The sequence below is a fragment of the Balaenoptera acutorostrata genome, chromosome 1, assembly GCF_949987535.1.
Source record: "Balaenoptera acutorostrata chromosome 1, mBalAcu1.1, whole genome shotgun sequence".
Taxonomy (NCBI): Eukaryota; Metazoa; Chordata; class Mammalia; order Artiodactyla; family Balaenopteridae; genus Balaenoptera; species Balaenoptera acutorostrata.
The window spans coordinates 12,874,216-12,892,609 of NC_080064.1; the positions used below are offsets into that span (position 1 = coordinate 12,874,216).

Below are 18,394 nucleotides of genomic sequence, written 5' to 3' on the forward strand. Positions count from 1 at the left end.
GGGATACTTTTTAAATTGTTTATGTTATTACTAAACTTTGCTTCTTTGAATACAACCTTTTGCTGAGTCTAGGCCACAGGGGCCCTGGACCCACAGTGGGTAAGGATAAGGGTGGCAGGGTAAGGACATCGCATTTAGCTGGTGGGACAGGTAAGGATTTCTCTAGGAGGAAAAGCCTCAGTCGCGTCTTACGAGTCAGGAGATGGCAGGACATTCAGGAAAAGCGGAGAGAAGCGGAGGCTGGAGGAGAGAGAGGCGTCAGGCTGAGCTAAGTAGCTACAGCTTTGAATCTCAGCCAACTGGACACCAGGTGTAAGTGTTGAGGCGATGGGGATGACCCACAACCAGACAATGGATTGCAGTGGGATCTGCATTAAATAAAGTTTTCTTTGCGGCCCGCGAGACCTTGTGGAAGAGAAAGCCCCCAGACAACCCCAGTCCGCATCAAATTGGCTCCTGGGTCCGTCCGCCGCATGTCTTGAGCCAGAGCCTCCAGCAGAGGGCGCGTGGGCGATGAGCGGCTGAGGCCCGCGAGCTGCCGCTCTAGCCTGACATGGGTCATAGAGTCGCGCGGCTTCCGCCCCGCGTCGGGGAAGGAGCCGGAAGTCCGGCGGGCTCCGGACGTCGAGATGGAGGAAGGCGAGTACGAGTCTGTTCTGTGTGTCAAGCCAGAGGTCCACGTCTACCGCATCCCGCCGCGGGCCACCAACCGTGGTTACAGGTGACCACCCGCCGCCGGGCCAGGCTAGCCACCACCTAACCCCTTCCCTGTCGCCCCCGACACGCCCACTGTGGGAGCTGAGGACGGCCCCGCCAGTTGACGGGCGAGGGGCAGGGAGCGGGGGGGAGGTAATGCTGCGGTTTCTTCCAGTTCGAGGCCAGAGCAGGGAGGGGGACCCAGACTTTTCGCCTTTCTCAGTCTGACGCATGGGGCTCCCGGCAGCGGGGAAGGCGTGAAAGCCGAATCTAGCGCCGAGCGGGCTGCCGGGGACGCAGGTGGACTGCCAGGGACCCTAAACGTGGTCAGGAGTGGTGGTGTCACAGACCTGTATTTTTCAGAGCGAACCGATGGCCTTGAAGGGATCCTTGAAAAGCCTTCGGGAAAGGCACTCTGTCACTGGCAGAAATCCCCGAGGGGCAGAAAGGGAGCCCAGAATCGGTCAAAAGAACCCGCCCCGGGGAGTTTTAAGCTGATGTTGAAAGCCCAGGGACCCCTCCCTGCCCAGCTTCCTTGGCACGAACTGCAGGCCTTATCACAGCCTGTGGCAGTTGGGAAGCATCCATCCGTACTTCGCTGGTGAAATGTTCACCTGAGAGGAATAAATACCCGTGTTTGTAAACGTAGAGTGTGTAGAAGGGAACACAGGAAACTACCCCACCAGAGGAAAATGGGGTTGGAAGGAGACTTCCTTTGACTTGATATCTCCTTGTACTGTTTGCATTTTGTCATCATGTATCAAAGAAGAAAAATATTAAAAGAAAATAAGATGTACCTGACACAGACAACCTGGCCTATGGCTATTTGTGCCACCGGGGGTGGGGGGGCTCTTGAAAGCCATGTTTGTCCAAGTTAGTTGGAAATACAGGATTGGCCTGCGCCACAAGAATGGTGGAGTGTCCACATACCGGGCCTCTTGTTACTTTCCAATTGTGTTAATGTGGGCTTATAGCTGATTTTTCTTTTTTTTAAATTCATTAGTTAATTTTTGGCTGCGTTGGGTCTTCGTTGCTGCACGCGGGCTTTCTCTAGTTGTGGCAACCGGACCTCTCATTGCAGTGACTTCTCTTGTTGCGGAGCACGGGCTCTAGGCATGCGGGCTTCAGTAGTTGTGGCACGTGGGCTTGGTAGTTGTCGCTCGCGGGCTCAGTAGTTGTGGCTCGCAGGCTCTAGAGCACAGGCTCAGTAGTTGTGGCGCACGGGCTTAGTTGCTGTGCGGCATGTGGGATCTTCCCGGACCAGGGCTCGAACCCATGTCCCTTGCCTTGGCAGGCGGGTTCTCAACCACTGTGCCACCAGGGAAGCCCTTATAGCCGATTCTCTAGTGAACAAATATTTTATTGAACACCTACTACATCCATGACATAATTTTAAAATAATATGATAGCAACAATAGTAATAATAACAAAAAAACATTTTGCTTTCTATCGTCAAACTGGAGATGGGCCATCAAACCAGAGGTGATCATCTGCCCCCATCCCCTTCAGTAGGATGAGTTTGGTCCCTCTTGGTCCCAAGAGATCGAGGTTACCAAGTGTTAGGGCTTGCTAGGTTGGCATAGAGGAAACTGCCAACCCCTGCACTTCAGCCTCAGAACTCTGCTTATCTTGAGTCTAAGGCCTCCTCCCGGGATAAGAGGAACTGAAACTGAGTCAGCTGACTTGTGAATCGAGAGTCTGCATTTGTGTGGCCTTCAAAACAATCTGCGTCCACAGTTAATGGTGTCTCTCCAAGTCCTGGCATATGCTAAGGGACTTCCAAGAAAAGCCTCTTGGAAACACCCAAGGTTTTTGCTTTTGGGGGGTTTTACTGAGCTGCTTTTTAGAGCTAAAATATGAAGTTAATACTTTAAAAGAGCCAAAAGAGGCCATTGTGATAGGTCTGTGGTTTCCTGGGTTTATTTCTTCTTAGGATACCTTTGAGAATATATTTCTTTTTTTTTTTTTTTTTTAATTCTTTTTTTTTTTAATTAATTAATTTATTTATTTATTTATTTATTTTTGGCTGTGCTGGGTCTTCGGTTCGTGCGAGGGCTTTCTCTAGTTGCGGCAAGTGGGGGCCACTCTTCATCGCGGTGCGGGGACCGCTCTTCATCGCGGTGCGCGGGCCTTTCACTATCGCGGCCCCTCCCGTTGCGGGGCACAGGCTCCAGACGCGCAGGCTCAGCAGCTGTGGCTCACGGGCCCAGCTGCTCCGTGGCATGTGGGATCTTCCCAGACCAGGGCTCGAACCCGTGTCTCCTGCATTAGCAGGCAGATTCTCAACCACTGCGCCACCAGGGAAGCCCCAAGAGAATATATTTCTTGAATGCTCATTCACTTATCCCACATGTCCTGTTGCTCTCCTTTTCTCTTCTACTGATGATTGCTCCCCTCTCTCCTTTTCCTTCAAGGTGGTCTCAGCGGTCCCAAATGATTGCTCTGACCACTGCAGCCTAGCAGTGTCATAAAGAAACCATGGGCCCTGGTAGCTGCTTTCTCTACAGAAAGAAAACTGGAATCCTATTTCAGAGACAGTCTCTATAATCTGGAACTGGGGTTGGCCAACTACGACCCACTGTGTTTTTGTTTGGCTCGTAAGCTAAGAATGGTTTTTACATTTTTAAGTGACTGGGGGAAATTTGAAAGAATATTCCATAATGTGAAAATTATATGAAATTCAGATTGTCCATAAAGTTTCACTGAAATACAGCCATGCTCAGTAGAAAATATTTGGTTAAAATAATTAAAGCACCCACATGCTCATGCACCATGACTACTTTCCCTCTGCAGCAGCAGAGTGAGTAGTTGGGACAGAGATCGTTTGGCTCTTCTCTCAAAAAGTTTGCCGACCCTTGGTCTGGAGCAGGCAGCCCACATGCCCTTCCCATTCCCACCCCCAGCGTTGGAGTAGTGGAGCAGGAACCTCTGGCAGAGGCGCAATGGTTTTTGTCCCTTTAGGGCTGCGGAATGGCAGCTGGACCAGCCATCATGGAGTGGCCGGCTGCGGATCACTGCAAAAGGGCAGGTGGCCTACATCAAGCTGGAGGACAGGACCTCAGGTAAAGGCAAGGGAGGTCTGCGTGGTACCACACCTCCCACTTTGTGAAGGGACGGGCGGCCCGGGCCTGGCCAAGCCACTCAGGGATCGTGGGACCCTGTCCTGGAAATCAAAGGCCTGGGCATACTTACAAGCCGCTTCCATTCCCCCAGCCTTTAGTTTAAAGGGAAGTATTTCCTGTCAAGCACCTGTTCTTTTGGGCGTCCTTAAGAAAATACTAATTTTGGAGCCCAGGGAGAGAAGACCTGCAGGTTGGTCCCAAGTAGGAAGCTTCGGAGCTTGCCTGGAAGATAAGCCAAGTGAAGACGCATAGCTCTCTGCTGCTGAGCTCAGGTTCTTAATCAGGAATTCTGCTTATCGACCAAATGGTAACCTCCCAGACTGACCACACCCATTAACTGAAAGAACTGGAAACTGTCCTTTTCAGCTCTTTCTGTGGTGAGAGTACAAGCCAAGCTGGACTGTGCTGGGGTCAGCTGGCAGTTGTCACCTTTGGTGAAATCTCTCTGGAAGTCCTGCACCACCGGGGCCTCTGGGTGAGCTGTGGAGGGCAGCGTGGCCTGGAATAGTGCCAGCCCCCGCACCCAGAGCCGGAATCGGGCGCAGGGCTTGCTCAGTCAGATGCCCCGGCATTCGGTCATTTATTTTTTCTAACATGTAGAGATTTTCCTTGTGGGGCAAATAAAATGCAAAGATTCATAGGCAAAACTGGCTGCCTCTTCTCAGATCTGCATCGCTTTTGTCTGAACTGTGGGACCTTGGGCAAGCCACGTGACCTTTGGCACCTTGGCCTCCTTTTTGGTGAAATGGGGATCACATTAGCTCCTACTTCACAAGGTTGTTGGAAATACGAAGTGAGCACATATTTATCCGAGTGCTTTGTGAACTGCAAGGTGACCCAAAGCATTGATTTGTTTTGAGCATGACTGAGCATTGGTGGCAGAGGAGTTTGAAGGGACAGCTGCTGTGGCTAGGCCAGAGAACTCTGGCTGTCAGAGTTGCTGGGATGTCCCAGGTGGTGTCACAAGGGAATGGCAACACCTGTTCTCTAGGGGCCTTGGGAACTGACTTTAAGGTACACACCTGGTGTACCAGCCACTGCTCAAAGCTGAGCCTCACCTGCAGGACCCACCCCAGGATGCTCTTAGCTCGAGGTCATGCCCACTGGGTCGTGTTCGTCTCTCACTTTCCAATCACTCCAGGCCGGAGTGTCTCAGCCTCAGCACCGGTGACATTTGGGGCCAGCTGAGTGTTGTGGTCTAAGTCACATTTAAGATATTTAGCACCATCCCTGGCCTCTACCTACTAGATGCCAGTAGCACCCCCTAAGTTGTGGCAAACAAAAATGTCACCACATATTGCCAGATGTCCGTTGGTGGAAGGGGGGGACAAATCAGCCATGGTGGAGAACCACTGCTCTAGGCTGAAGGCATCCAGGTGAATCCCAGTCCCCAGGTACCAAACTAGAGAGGGCAGAGAAATTAACAAGAAGCTATAAACTCAGGCCACCGATTTGGATTCAGTTCAGCCTTAATTGCACAGTCACCTCTGAACCATAGGATTCAGTAGAAACTGTTGGTTAAATACTTAAAACATCAACTGAGATCAGCACACGCAAAAAATGATGCCAGTCGTAAATGTTCACAGAAGGTGTGTGCTGCACTGCACCCTGGAGAGCTATAGTTAATAAGGGGATGCATTTCACAAGAGCTCCTTTTAAAAGCAATCGCTCTTTTGGCCTGAGATTAGATTAAATCCACTGGCTTCAGATTCTTCTGTGAGTGCAAAAACCCTCCCCCCTTTCCACTGGGTTCACCTGCTCCTCTAAAGGCCTGCCTCAGGCACCAGGTTTTTTTGGAAGGTGTGATCTACCTGAGCCAGGGCCCTGGGGGGGCGGGCCATGGATGTGAATGGCTGAGGCAGGTGGAATGAGTGGCCAGCAGCTCCAGCCCATCGTTCTCATGTACAAATGGAGGCCCAGCGTTGCTAGAGCTTTTGATTTTAAGAGAAGCCAGACATGTGGACTATTTTACAAGTAATCTGATTTTGAAGTGTTTGGCAGTTAAATTGAAAATGCTGAAACTGTGAGCTGGATCTGACCTGTAAGCCACCTCTGACTTAAACCTCTCCTTGGTTATATTCCTCTGTTTTCCCTTCGGCCAAAGTGGATTTGACTTGAAACCCAGAGTCAGGTTTGCCCATCTGCCTCAGGAAAAGGCCCCAGTCATGTGATAGAAATAGTCTGGGGGGGTGCTCAAGGCTCACCCTCCCTTATGCTTTCAGGGGAGCTCTTTGCTCAGGCCCCAGTGGATCAGTTTCCAGGCACAGCTGTGGAGAGCGTGATGGATTCCAGCAGGTACTTCGTTATCCGCATCGAAGATGGAAACGGTACGCATGGGACTTGGAGCTTCCTCCTCTGAGAAGGGTTTTCTCTGCCTCTGGGAAGTGGGATTGATCGTGTGTTGTCCCCCAGGGCGACGGGCGTTTATTGGAATTGGCTTCGGGGACCGAGGTGATGCCTTTGACTTCAATGTTGCCTTGCAGGACCATTTCAAGTGAGTGGTTCCAGGAGACACATACTCATGCCTCCTCCCTCTTTCCCCGGACAGAATGGTCTCCCAGGTTAGGATACCCAGGTGGTTGTGTGTGGTATGTCTGCCAGCAGAGCCTCAGGAAAACTCACTTCTCCTTCGGGGCAGGTCACCTTCTCTGCGCTCTGCCAGTCCTCATCTCTGCTTTGAAGTCATTTCCTTTACCCGAGGCGCGTCTCTGCCACCCCAGTCAGCTGGCCCAGCCTTTGAGGTGTCACATCTCTTCCCTCATCAGGCCCCTGAGCGGCCAGAGTCCATGTCAGGCTCCTTTGGCCTTTCTGGGCCTGTCCCTCCATGCTGTGATAAGCGATGCTCGGATTCCCAGGCCACTCAGCACACACCCTGGTGGTCCTTTCTGAAGCTAAATGGGCAGGAAGGACTTCTCCCCTGCCATCTGCAGGCCTCCACCTCTGGCTGCGGGGAGTGTGCAGCTGCTCTCGTGGGCCCCTCTAGCTCTTCTCTGCTCCGGGTGGCTGCTAAGAGGGGTGCTGTATGGAGGGTAGGAGACCTTTTTTGTTGCTTTCAGTACTTTCTGGGCACTTGTCCTGTCTCAACCATCTACTTTTTAAGCCCCTGGGAGGTGTGTGGAGAACTTGTCTTAGTCTTCATGCCACATGCTGAGGAGGAGATGGCCAGGTTCTCAGATTTCCTAAAGACCAGTGTTAGGACTCTCTACATAAGTGACCTCATGATTTTCATAGCAGTCTTTAAGGCATAGAGAGTTGTCATCCCATTTTGCTGATGAGGAAACTGACGTGCATGCAGCTGCTTATGCGTCAGAACTAGGATTTAAATTCACACCTAACTCCCAAGCTGCTCTCAGTTTCTACCCCGCTGCTGCAGTAAAAGCCTCATCCTGGACTGGTGGCAGGTATGAATGAAGTGAGTGCATGAACGCAGGGCAGCTCGCCTCTTCCTCACCTTTTCCTTCCTGTTCTCTCCCCAGGTGGGTGAAACAGCAGTGTGAATTTGCAAAACAAGCCGAGAACCCAGATCAAGGTCCCAAATTGGACCTAAGCTTCAAGGAGGGCCAGACCATCAAGCTCAACATTGCAGTGAGTCCCACCCTCACTTGGCTGTCACGGCCACCACACCAAGCCCAGTCCAGAGCCCATCACTCTTTTCTCACAGTTCAGCACATGTTTATTGAGCAGCTGCCCAGTGCCAGGTACTGTGCTGGGGGCAAATGAAAGGGCTCTGCTGTCATAGAGCTCAGAGTTGAGCTGAGATGGGGGGAGTCTGGGTGTGATTACAACATGGCGGGATGGTTCTACGACCTAGCGATGGATGTCTTCAGTGCCATGAGCTCCTAGAGGAGGAGTGTGCAGTCCAGAGTTAGGGGGAACCAAGGAAGGCTTCCTGGCAGAAGCGACCTGTAAGCAAGGGAAGAGGGGTCAAAGGGTGGTTCAAGCAGAGGGAACGGCATGTGCCACGCCTCTGCTTTGAGGAACATCAGTCACTTGCTGCCAGAGCTGGTGTTTCTGTCCTGGCTTTTGGGGGCTGGGGTGGGGTGTGGGATCAGTGTGCTCATCCCAAGCTGTGTCTTGGTCTGAGCCTTGAGGATTAGAAGATTTGGCAGCACTCTGGGCAGGAAAGCCTCAAGGGTGGGCACTGGGAGTCATGGGCAGCTTCTGCTGGTGGTGTTGTCCTGGCTCCCTGTGTCTTGTCCTGAGCTGCCCTACATCTGGCTTTCCCCCGTTAGCTCCTGTTGAGAAGAGGGAAAGGTCGAGCTGGGCTGGACAGCCAAGACTTGGCCTTTACCTGGCTATGGGGGTGGAGATGAGTGATTCGGGGGAACCAAGGACCCAGTGGATTTGTTTTCTGAAGAAAGTCTGTAACCCTAAAATAACGCGCTTCCTCTTTACTTACTATCTCTTTCTCCTCTTTTCTGCTTCATGCTGGTGATGGTTTGGGACCCTTGAAGTTGGCCAGCTGGCCCTTAAGAGAAAATCCAGGTCATGTCCAGTGAACTGTTGGGGATGTGAATCTCTATCTTGCTGGGAGGAAACTAACATTTAATGAGCATCAGCTGTGTGCCAGGTAGTGTTTTTAGGTACTTCTCATGTGAATTAAACATCCTCCCCTTTTATAGGTGGGGAAATTGAGGTTTAGAGAGCTTGAGGGTCTTGCCCAGGGTCGTAGAGCTAGAAATAACTGGCACAGCTGGGCTCATGCCCAGGTCTTTGAGGGCTTTTGCCTTCAGGCTGTGGTCTCAGCACGTGATTAAGCTGCTGCTCTCCTGACAGGTGGGAACCACGTCGTCTTCACCTTTGAGCTGCTCTGGTTTCTGGTTCACCTGGGTGTTCAGGTTTTTGTTTTTCTTTTTTAAATGTTTTGTCGAAGTATAATATGCGTACAGAAAAGTGCACACATTATAAATGTAGAACTCAGTGAATTTTTAAAAACCAGGTTTACTCCTACAAACTAGCCCCCAGACCAAGAAGTGGACGATTATCAGCACTCTGGAAGCCCCTCTCCTGCTCTCTCCCACAGGATGGAGTGGCCACTATGCTGACTTTGAACACCCTAGGTTTTGTTTTCAGTGTTTTATTAATTGACTCATACACTTCATACCCTTTTGTGTATGACTCCTTTCCTTTACTCAGTGTAGTATTTGTGAGAGCATCCATATTGTTTTGTGTAGTTGCTTTATTCTCGTTGTGGCATGCTCCGTTATGAGAATGTATCCCAGTATCTACCCATTTAACTGATGGTGGACATTTAGGTAGTTTCCAGTTTGGGGCTATTGCAAGTAGTGCTGCTGTGAATGTTCAAATGTGTGTCTCTTGGTGCACATATGTATGCATTTCTGTTGCGTCCATGTAGGAGTGGAAAGGCAGGGGCGTCAGTTCGTACGTTCAGCTTTAAAGATCCTTTCAGTTTTTCAACGTGGTTTTCTCTGTTTACACTTCCACCAGCAGAATATGAGTGTTCTGGTTGCTCCATACCCTTGTCAGTGCTTGACATGCTACGTCTTAGCCGTCCTGGTGGGTGTGTGATGGTATATCATTGTAGTTTGATTTGCATTTCCCTGATGATTAATGAAGTCGGGTGCTGAGTTTTTAAATTAAAAGCATTTGTGATAGCTTTAGAATTGTGATGCATTGAATACACCCCATGTTACTTCCATAACAATGGAAGTGCTGGATGGATGGCTCTTGACCATCTTTTGGTGATACAGACGTTTGGGGCCCAGGGGTCACCTTGGGCCTCCTCTTGAAGTTTTCTGATCGCAGAAGCACTCCAGCAGAACTGACTGATTCGCATTCCTCCCCTCTCTTTAGAACATGAAGAAGAAGGAAGGAGCAGCTGGGACTCCCCGAGCCCGGCCCGCCAGCACAGGAGGACTGAGCCTGCTTCCCCCTCCCCCAGGGGGGAAAACCTCCACCCTGATCCCTCCCCCTGGGGAGCAGTTGTCTGTGGGGGCGTCCATCGTCCAGCCAGCAGTTGCTCCCAGTTCAGGTCAGTGCTCGAGGGTGACTATTCTTGGTGCTAAACCTGCACCTTTGGGTTCTTCTTCCTCTCTGGCAGCTGGGGCCCCATGGCTTTCCCTCCTTCGCTCACACTTGTCACACTTAGTACCCGTGTGTGACAAACTGGAAGGTGGGTGCCACGAAGCTGATCCTGTCCACACTGGGTAAGGGCTTCCTCTCTTCCCACCACTTACCCCTTCAGGGTGTCTGTCCCCCCTGATGGGCAGGGGCTACAACTCATTTGTTGCTGTGAAATCATCAGCATGTGGGTTCCTGGTTCTCAGAGGCTGCTCATTGAGTGAGTGAGTAAGTGATGGAGACATGGTCTCTGCTCACAGGGAGCTCAGTATAATAGGAGATAGGAGTCATGGGCACAGAGACCAGACGTATGGGGACCAGACTAACTACCAGCCAGCATGATCTGGGGAGGCTTCATGGAAGAGGTGGCATTGAACTGGACCTTGAAGGAAGAAGATTGGGGCAGGGGACACTTGCCATTCCAGGCAGAAGAAGGGCATGAATAAGGCTTAGACTTTAAATTTTTAAACACTGGGTGTGTTTAGGGAGATGAAGGCAGCATAAGTATTCCAAGGTGAGTGCTGGGAAATAAAATTGGAGATTTAGTCTGAAGCAAGCTCCTCAGTGAGGCTGTTGGGTGCTGGAAAGCTGAGAGGCAGCTCCCCCAGCAGGCTGCACTGGTGCTTATTCCAGGGTGTAGGGAATGCCTTTTGGAGACACTGGAATTCCAGAAGTTAGTGCCTAGTGCCAGCCTCTGGCAGTGCTGGGATGCCAGCCCAGTCCTTCAACGTCCCCACCCTGCCTGCCCAGCCCGGCTTGATGCTCCTGGCCTTCCCCAGGCTGGGTGACTGTCACCAGCCCACTTTCTCCACACAGCTCTCACCAGCATCTTGGGGGAATGGGGGGCAGGATCCAGACAAGAAGCCTGCTTTCTTTCCCTTTTAAGGGTCATGGACATTGGCTCCCCTATCTGGAGGTCAGGCTTCAAACCTCAGCCCTGTGGGGAATATCTTAATCTCGGAGAGTGGCAGGAGTAGCAGTCAGGGAGCACCCCTGCCTGGACCCTAGGAGTTATTCTCAGAGTGAGGTCAGAGGACCACTTGCCTTGGCATCACCAGGGACAGGGGCAGGACTCTGCATACTTAACGTTATTTGTGTGCTCACTAAGGTCTGAGAGCCACTGTCTTAGGCCATCCCTCCGTTGCTGGTGCATTTTTAATGGCCAGTATGGAGTTCCTGCTATGTGCCAGGTAGTGTTTGAGGCCCTTTTGATACTACAGGTACAGCCCAAGTCCCTGCTCTCAAGGCCTTATGTTTTAATGTGTGAGACAGGCAGTTGGCATGTTTACAAACAAAATGGTGTCAGGTAATGAGAGTTGTGAATAGCTAACATTTTTTGAGCACTTACTCTATGTTCCAAAATCAGACTGGCTGAGTTCAAATTCAGAAAATTGCCTACTACTTTGTTCCTCAGTTTTCTTATCTGTAGGATGGGGGTAGTAATGATCCCTACGGTACAGGTTTCTTGTGCAGATCAGATGAGCCAATCCACGTACAGCACTCAGAACAACGCCTGGAACGTTGTAAGCACTCACTGAATGTTAGCTCTCATTTTAGAGATGTTGTCATCATTATCATCACTGCTTGCTGGGCCTGTTCTACGCCTTCCACGTATATTAACTTATTTAATCCTCAGACCAGTCAGTCTTATGAAGTAGTCACTGTTACTGTCTATTTTAGAGATAAGGAAACTGAGACTTAAGTAACCTGCATAAAGTCAAACAGCTGGTCCTGGCCTGTCTTCCTCCAGTGACTGTGATGAGGTTCAAATGAGATAATGTCCGTTGAGCACTTGGTGAACTGCAGAACTAAACTGTGGAGGGGGCCCTAGTTTTATCTGGTTTCCCAGCCCAGAGCACATTAGACATAGCAAAAAAAAAAAAATTTTTTTTTTTTTTTTTTTTGCCACACCACGCGGCATGCAGGATCTTAGTTCCCTGACGAGGATTGAACCTGTGCGCCCTGCAGTGGAAGCGTGGAGTCTTAACCACTGGACCGCCAGGGAAGTCCCTAGACATAGCAAATTGGTGGGAAGGCGGAGGGTGGCAGGCACAGGGCCTTCGGAAAAGACAGCTGGCAGCACTGGGGGAGGTGCCAGAAAGACAGAAAAGCAGGCACTGCTGCCCCATCATGCCACCCACCCCAGTGAAGATACACACAGCTGTATAACTAAAAATGGTAGAACTCTAGGCATTCTAAGCAGTAGATATGGAAAGACTGATAATGCTATCTATAGCTTCCAGAACAGCCCAGGGATTAAAAAAAAAAAAGCTGAAAGGAATAAATTAAACTTTATCATTCTTATGAAAAGTAGGTAAATTAGAAAAGAAATTAAGCGAGGTAAACAGAAAATACAAAGTAAAATGGTAGAAACTAGTTCACATATTCAGTAAAAAGTATAAACTGGCAATATATCAAGAGAAATTGAGGGATCAAGTATAATAGTGGGAGAGGTCCAAAGGCCAAAAGCCTACAGTGCAGCCCTCAGCTCCCCAAAATACTGCACACACACACACACTTGTTTAAAAAAAAAAAGAGATACACACAGATGCCCACTTCTTTGTTACTTCGGGAAGGCTCTCCCCAGCCCCTAACCAGTTTGGCTCCCAGGACTTGGTACTTGTCTGGCACAGAATTGTCTCAGCTTGTTGATGCAGACTCTGGACTGAGGACTTTATATGAAGACGACCTTGTGGTTTTGGTGGGCATTCTCCATCCAAGAGGTCAGGGCAGGAGACAGTAAATTTTAAACAGATTTCCAACGTAAACGGTTGAAACGAGGTCAGCCTCAGGTACGGGTGATGGCGTGTGACTCGCCCTTGCTGGTACCCCTCCCCTCCACCGGGTATGTGGCCTTCTGCTCTGTCTCCAGGAGCCCCTCAAGGGCTCGTAAGAAGACAGTGGAAATGTGGCTGCTTGTAGGTGTTCTGTTGCCCCAAAGCACGTCTCTCTGTGTATGTCTCTCTCAGCCACCTGGAATCTTGAGTCTGATTTCGGGGTCACTGAGACAACCAGGCGGGGAGGTCTCTGACTCCTCTGTCTCCTTCTCTTCTCTCCCTTCCCTTCGGACTTGGGGACATCAATAGGAGGTGCCACTGTGTCCTGGCCGCAGCCCAAGCCTGCCGCTACTGCCACCGCCGACATCTGGGGAGACTTTACCAAATCCACAGGGTGAGGAGGGTCACGTTCTCTGTGGGGGACTGGGGCCAAGGCTGTTTCTCTCAAAAACCTGGGAGCAAGAGCTCTGATTCAGACATTTTCCGGCCAGCCAGCGGACAGAGCCCCAGAGTGCCCACTTTGGGAGGCATGTTTCTCTCCGGGAAGGCTTTTTGCTGGTGTCCACTGCTGGGTGGCCTGGAGCCACCTTCTTCAACTCCTTCTGGTCTTTAAACCATCTCACCAAGTGCTTTGCCTTGTCACCAGTACCTCCCTCTTCCCCTCCTCCCCTGCAGCTACCCTAGGATACTGGGCTGAGAGTTAACCTGGGTTCTGGCCTTGGCCCATTGTCATGGGACCTCTGAGGCAGGGTCTCTTGCCTTTTCTGCTTCCTTAAAATTTCAAGCCTTTACTTGGCGTCAGGGTGAAAAGATGCTAAATACTAGTCACACAGTTGTTTATGTGGACAAGCTCTAGGACAGGAGTCAGCACGCATTTTCTATAAAGGACCAGGACGCAAATAGTTTAGACTATGCAGACCACGTGGTCTCTGTTCCAGCTACTCAGCACTGTTCTTGTAGCTCAAAAGTAGCCACCGACAGTATATAAATGAATGAGCATGGCTCTGTACCAATGAAACTTTACCTACTAAAACAGGCAGAGGACTAGATTTGGTCTAGTCCTGGGCTGTAGTTTGCTGACCCCTGTTCTAGAACCTTTGGGGACTGGCCTTTTGGAGCTCCTTCTGCCCAGAAAGAAGTCACATTTTATCTGCTTTGTATTTTCAGATATCTGAAATCTCCCACCCCTCCCTATCTAACCTTTCCAGGTCGACCTCCAGCCAGACTCAGCCAGGCACAGGCTGGGTCCAGTTCTGACCTGAGCGCAACTCTTTTTCCTCATAAAACTTCTGGAAAGGAGCTGCCTCGTCTGGGCGGAAGGAAGGAGGATGAAGCACTCCCTGGCCAGCCTCTGTTTGGAGCGTGACTCTCTCCTCTCCTCTTCCTTGCCTGGACTCTCCTGACAGACTGGGCGTGTTAGGCAGTAAATTGGCACCATGTCACACTGTTTCCTGGGATTCGAGTGTGCAGCCAGAACACAGGAGAAGAGTTCCAGGATCCCTATCCCTGTCTGTCCTCTTGACATGAGAGAGGCTCTGAGACTTCTTCCATCACGAAGACTCGTATTAAACACAAGCCCCTGAAGCAAAAGAAGGGGTCGTCGAGTGTGCTGCCTGGATTCAGATCAGCCCTTCTCGGGGCGGGGGGGGGGGTACAGGTGTCACGTGATCACTGTCTGGAGGGGGGCTTTCCTCACTCCCATTGGCTGTAGCCATTCCAGTCAGGTGCCTTAAGAGAAGGGATTCCTTCCTGATTTCTAGCAGGTTATAGGCTGCAGCTTGAAAGGATAATCAGGAGGGAAATCAAGAGTATTAACCAGACTTTTAAGATTTTTTTGATACTTGCTTTGCTGACGTGCTGATCTGCACTAACTCACTGTCTTTGCAAAAGGCTTGCTCCCGTAGTCTGCGCCCGCAGGGGCCTCTGAAAGTATTCCTCACTGTCAGTCGCAGGAGCTGCTCCGAGCCCCAGGAAGCAGTGTTCATCTCGGCTGTGGGGCCTGGTTTCCGTGTTTGCCAGGCCGGGCAGGCGCTGGAAACCAGGTGCGACAGTGTTTGGGCTGGGAAGTGGCAGCTGTTCTCACGTAGGTGGGGCTTTGGCCTTCCCGTTCGCTGGCAGCTCTCTGGGCTCACAGTGCAGTTCCTGGCGGACTTGGGTTTTCTCCTGGGTGGTTTCTGAAGTGCCTTGTCTGCAGACAACCTCTTACTTTCTTTTCTCCTTCAGGGACTGTACGTGACAGACAGAAGGAGTTCTGAAGCAACTGGAAGTCTAGGGTTGCCTGGTTTATAAGAAATAATTTTATCTGAGCACACCTCTAAAATTGCTTTTATCGACATACATTACCTCTTAATTGAAAGATTTCTTTTTTGAAGGGTCAAGATGATGAACTGAAAAAAAGTATTGGCCTCTTTGTGGGACCAGATTTCTAAGATAAAAAATAAATATTTCTACTCTGTCAGTGTACGTCAAAGATGGAAGTGTTTTTGGCGGCATGGCTGCCAAACCCTCCAGGATGCCTCAGCCACCTCTCGCCACTGAGCATTTGTCCAGACTTAAAAGTCTGGGGCCACGGCGACAGATTGGCCACAGTAGGGGAATTTGGCCCTGTTGCCCTAAGGCAACCAGCAATTTCCCTTCTGCATAGAAGAGACAGTCTTTCTGCCATTCTGGGACATTCTGGGCTCCTTGCCTTCTAATGTGGGAGGAGAGTCCTGCCTCCCACCAAGACTTCCCCATAGAAGCATCTTCCTAAATAGTAAGGGTGTCCGGGCACACAGAGGCCAAAAAATAAGATAAAGGCCTCGGTGCTTGTCATGTCTGTGGGTTCTGTAAGAAAGATGCATTTTTGCTGTTGGTTATAGAAATGGCCGCTCTGGCTAATAAACTGTGTAAGGGAGGACAAAGAAAATTGGAATTGAGGATCCTCATGTCCTTTGAATAAGGAAAAGGAAATTACAACGGGATTCTCAGGAGTAGTAAACTTCTTTGTGTCTGCTTCCCGTTACTCCCCATCTTCTTTATAAGTGCTTAGAGGCTAGAAGAGAGGAAGCTTAGAGTTAGAGGAGACCCTTAACCAGAAGCATATACCATTGAAGGTAAGCCCTTGGGTCCTGCAGACAGACCTGGGCTTTGATCTAGGTTGTCTACTGGTAAATGTGTGACCACGGGCTCCTTAAGCCAAATGTCACTCAGATGAGGCATATAAAGCACTAGCAGGTGCCCATCCTATAATTTGACCTTAATCACCTTGATGGAGAATCAGGTAACACATCCAGAACCATTACTCATAATGGTGCTGATAAGGCAGCTGATGAAGAAACAGCAGTCAAAAAATCTAACCTGGGGCTTCCCTGGTGGCGCAGTGGTTTAGAATCTGCCTGCCAATGCAGGGGACACGGGTTCGAGCCCTGGTCTGGGAAGATCCCACATGCCCCGGAGCAACTGGGCCCCTGAGCCACAACTACTGAGCCTGCGCATCTGGAGCCTGTGCCCCGCAACAAGAGCACGCGATAGAGGCCCGTGCATCGCGATGAAGAGTGGCCCCCGCTTGCCGCAACTAGAGAAAGCCCTCGCACAGAAACGAAGACCCAACACAGCCAAAAATAAAAATAATAAATAAAAATTAAAAAAAAATCTAACCTGAAAAGCACCTTGAGGGGTCTCTGGGGGGCAGGGAATAGTCTGGTGCTCTCCATTACCAACTGGAATCCCAGCTATGGGACCCGGGTCCCCAGGAAAACTCCCAGTACCAAACCAGGCATCTCTTCACTTAACACCCTTGACTGGAGCTTCCAAATTGGTGGGGTGTGGGTAAGAGATGGGTGTTGGGTTTGGGGATTTTGAGACTTGAGCTGCTCTCTCTACAGCAGGAGGACTTGGACATATTGAGGTGGCAGGCAGACTACAAGATGTTTCCATGATTAAATGACATAACATTGCAACATCTGTCTTGCTGGCTTTAAAGAAACCAGCTGCCGTGTTGTGTGAGTTGCCCTAATCCGAGGGTCACAGTGTCAAGGTGGCAAAAGTAGCCTCTGCCGACAGCCAACAAAAAGCTGAAGCTCTTAGGGCAGAGGTCTGCACGGAACCGGATGCTGCCAAAACCACCTGAGCTGGGAAGCAGAGCCTTCCTCAGTTGATCCTCAGGTGAGCCCCGCCTGCCAACACTGTGAGTGCAGCCTTACAGAGGACCCAGCCAAGCTGGGCCCAGACTCCTAACCCCTGGAAACTGAGTAAGTAAATCTGTTTCAAGCTGCCAAGATGGTGGTGATATCATTAGGCAGCAATAGATAACTAATACAAGAGGTGAGTGAAGGGCATTGGAGATGGGAGTCAGTGTGAGAGAAGAGTCTGGACAGGGACCTCCCTGGTTGCGCAGTGGTTAAGAATCCGCCTGACACGGGTTCGAGCCCTGGTCCGGGAAGATCCCATGTCCCGTGGAGCAACTAAGCCTGAGCGCCACAACTACTGAGCCTGTGCTCTAGAGCCTGTGAGCCACAACTACTGAGCCCATGTGCCACAACTACTGAAGCCCACGCGCCTAGAGCCCATGCTCTGCGACAAGAGAACACCACCACAATGAGAAGCCCGCACACCGCAACAAAGAGTAGACCCTGCTCACTGCAACCAGAGAAAAGCTTGCGCGCAGCAACGAAGACCCAACGCAGCAAAAAATTTAAAAAAATAAAAAGAATCCTCCTGCCAATGCAGGGGACACGGGTTCGAGCCCTGGTCTGGGAAGATCCAACATGCGACAGAGCAACTGAGCCCCTGCACCACAGCTGCTGAGCCCGAGCGCCTAGAGCCCATGCTCTGCAACAAGAGAAGCCACTGCAATGAGAAGCCCGCGCACCGCAACGAAGAGTAGCCCCCACTCGCCACAACTAGAGAAAGCCCGGGAACAGCAACGAAGACACAATGCAGCCAAAAATTAAAAAAAAAAAAAAAAAGTGGACAGATTTAATGGCTGTATGGCCTTGGGAGGTCACTTAACCTGCTCCTTGGGGCCTCACTTTCCCTGTATGTGGACGGCAGCTATTGCTTATGTACTGCTTACTCTGCGCAAGGCACTGTTCTATGCACTTAACATAAAATTCATTTCAGGCGGTCCAGTGGTTAAGACTCCTCGTCCCCACTACAGGTGGCATGGGTTCGATCCCTGGTCAGAGAACTAAGATCCTGCATGCCGTGCGGCCAAAATAAATAAATAAATAAATATTTAAAGATTCATTTCATTGTCACAACAGCCCTATGAGATAGGTACTCATCCCTGTTTTACAAGTGATGAGACTGAAGCACAGTGAGATTATGTAATTTGCCCGAAGTCACATAGCTGCTAAGTGGCAGAGCTGGGGTTGGACCCAGGCAGCCTGGCTCTAGCATCCATGCTTTTAATCAGGTTGATCTTGAGTGGTGCTGCTGGCAGGGCTGCCTAATACATGGAAGTTCCCATTCCCTCCATGTGGATTAAGAAAGCCCTAATATGGCAGGTATTCAATGACAGGCCAAGCGGTGGGGCTTTATTCCATAGGTAATTGGAAACCACTGAAATGCATCATAGACACACAGTAGGTGCTCAATATCTGTTGATTTCTCTGAGCAAGGAATGACAGGAAGATACCATCCTCTGTGGGCAGAGTAGACCTGATTATGGGTGTGTAATGCAATAAGAAAACAGAAAAACAATATTAAGAAGCAAATGTAATATTATCATAGCAA

General features: G+C 50.3%; 1 protein-coding gene across 3 annotated transcripts; it reads left to right on the top strand.

The window, feature by feature from the left end:
• Window positions 1-590: 590 nt before the first annotated feature.
• On the top strand, window positions 591-15,139 carry NECAP2 (NECAP endocytosis associated 2). Of its 3 annotated transcripts, none has more exons than XM_007174998.3 (8): window positions 591-721; window positions 3,658-3,758; window positions 6,041-6,145; window positions 6,231-6,312; window positions 7,295-7,403; window positions 9,633-9,810; window positions 12,986-13,070; window positions 13,885-15,139. In XM_007174998.3, the coding sequence occupies exons 1-8, from the start codon at window positions 630-632 to the stop codon at window positions 13,931-13,933; spliced, it is 801 nt and encodes a 266-aa protein (XP_007175060.1). In that variant the 5' UTR covers window positions 591-629; the 3' UTR covers window positions 13,934-15,139. The 3 variants fall into 3 exon arrangements, with proteins under 3 accessions (XP_007175060.1, XP_057408957.1, XP_007175061.1); XM_057552974.1 differs by having other exon boundaries at window positions 14,900-15,139; XM_007174999.2 differs by lacking the exon at window positions 12,986-13,070.
• The last annotated feature ends 3,255 nt before the right edge of the window (window positions 15,140-18,394 follow it).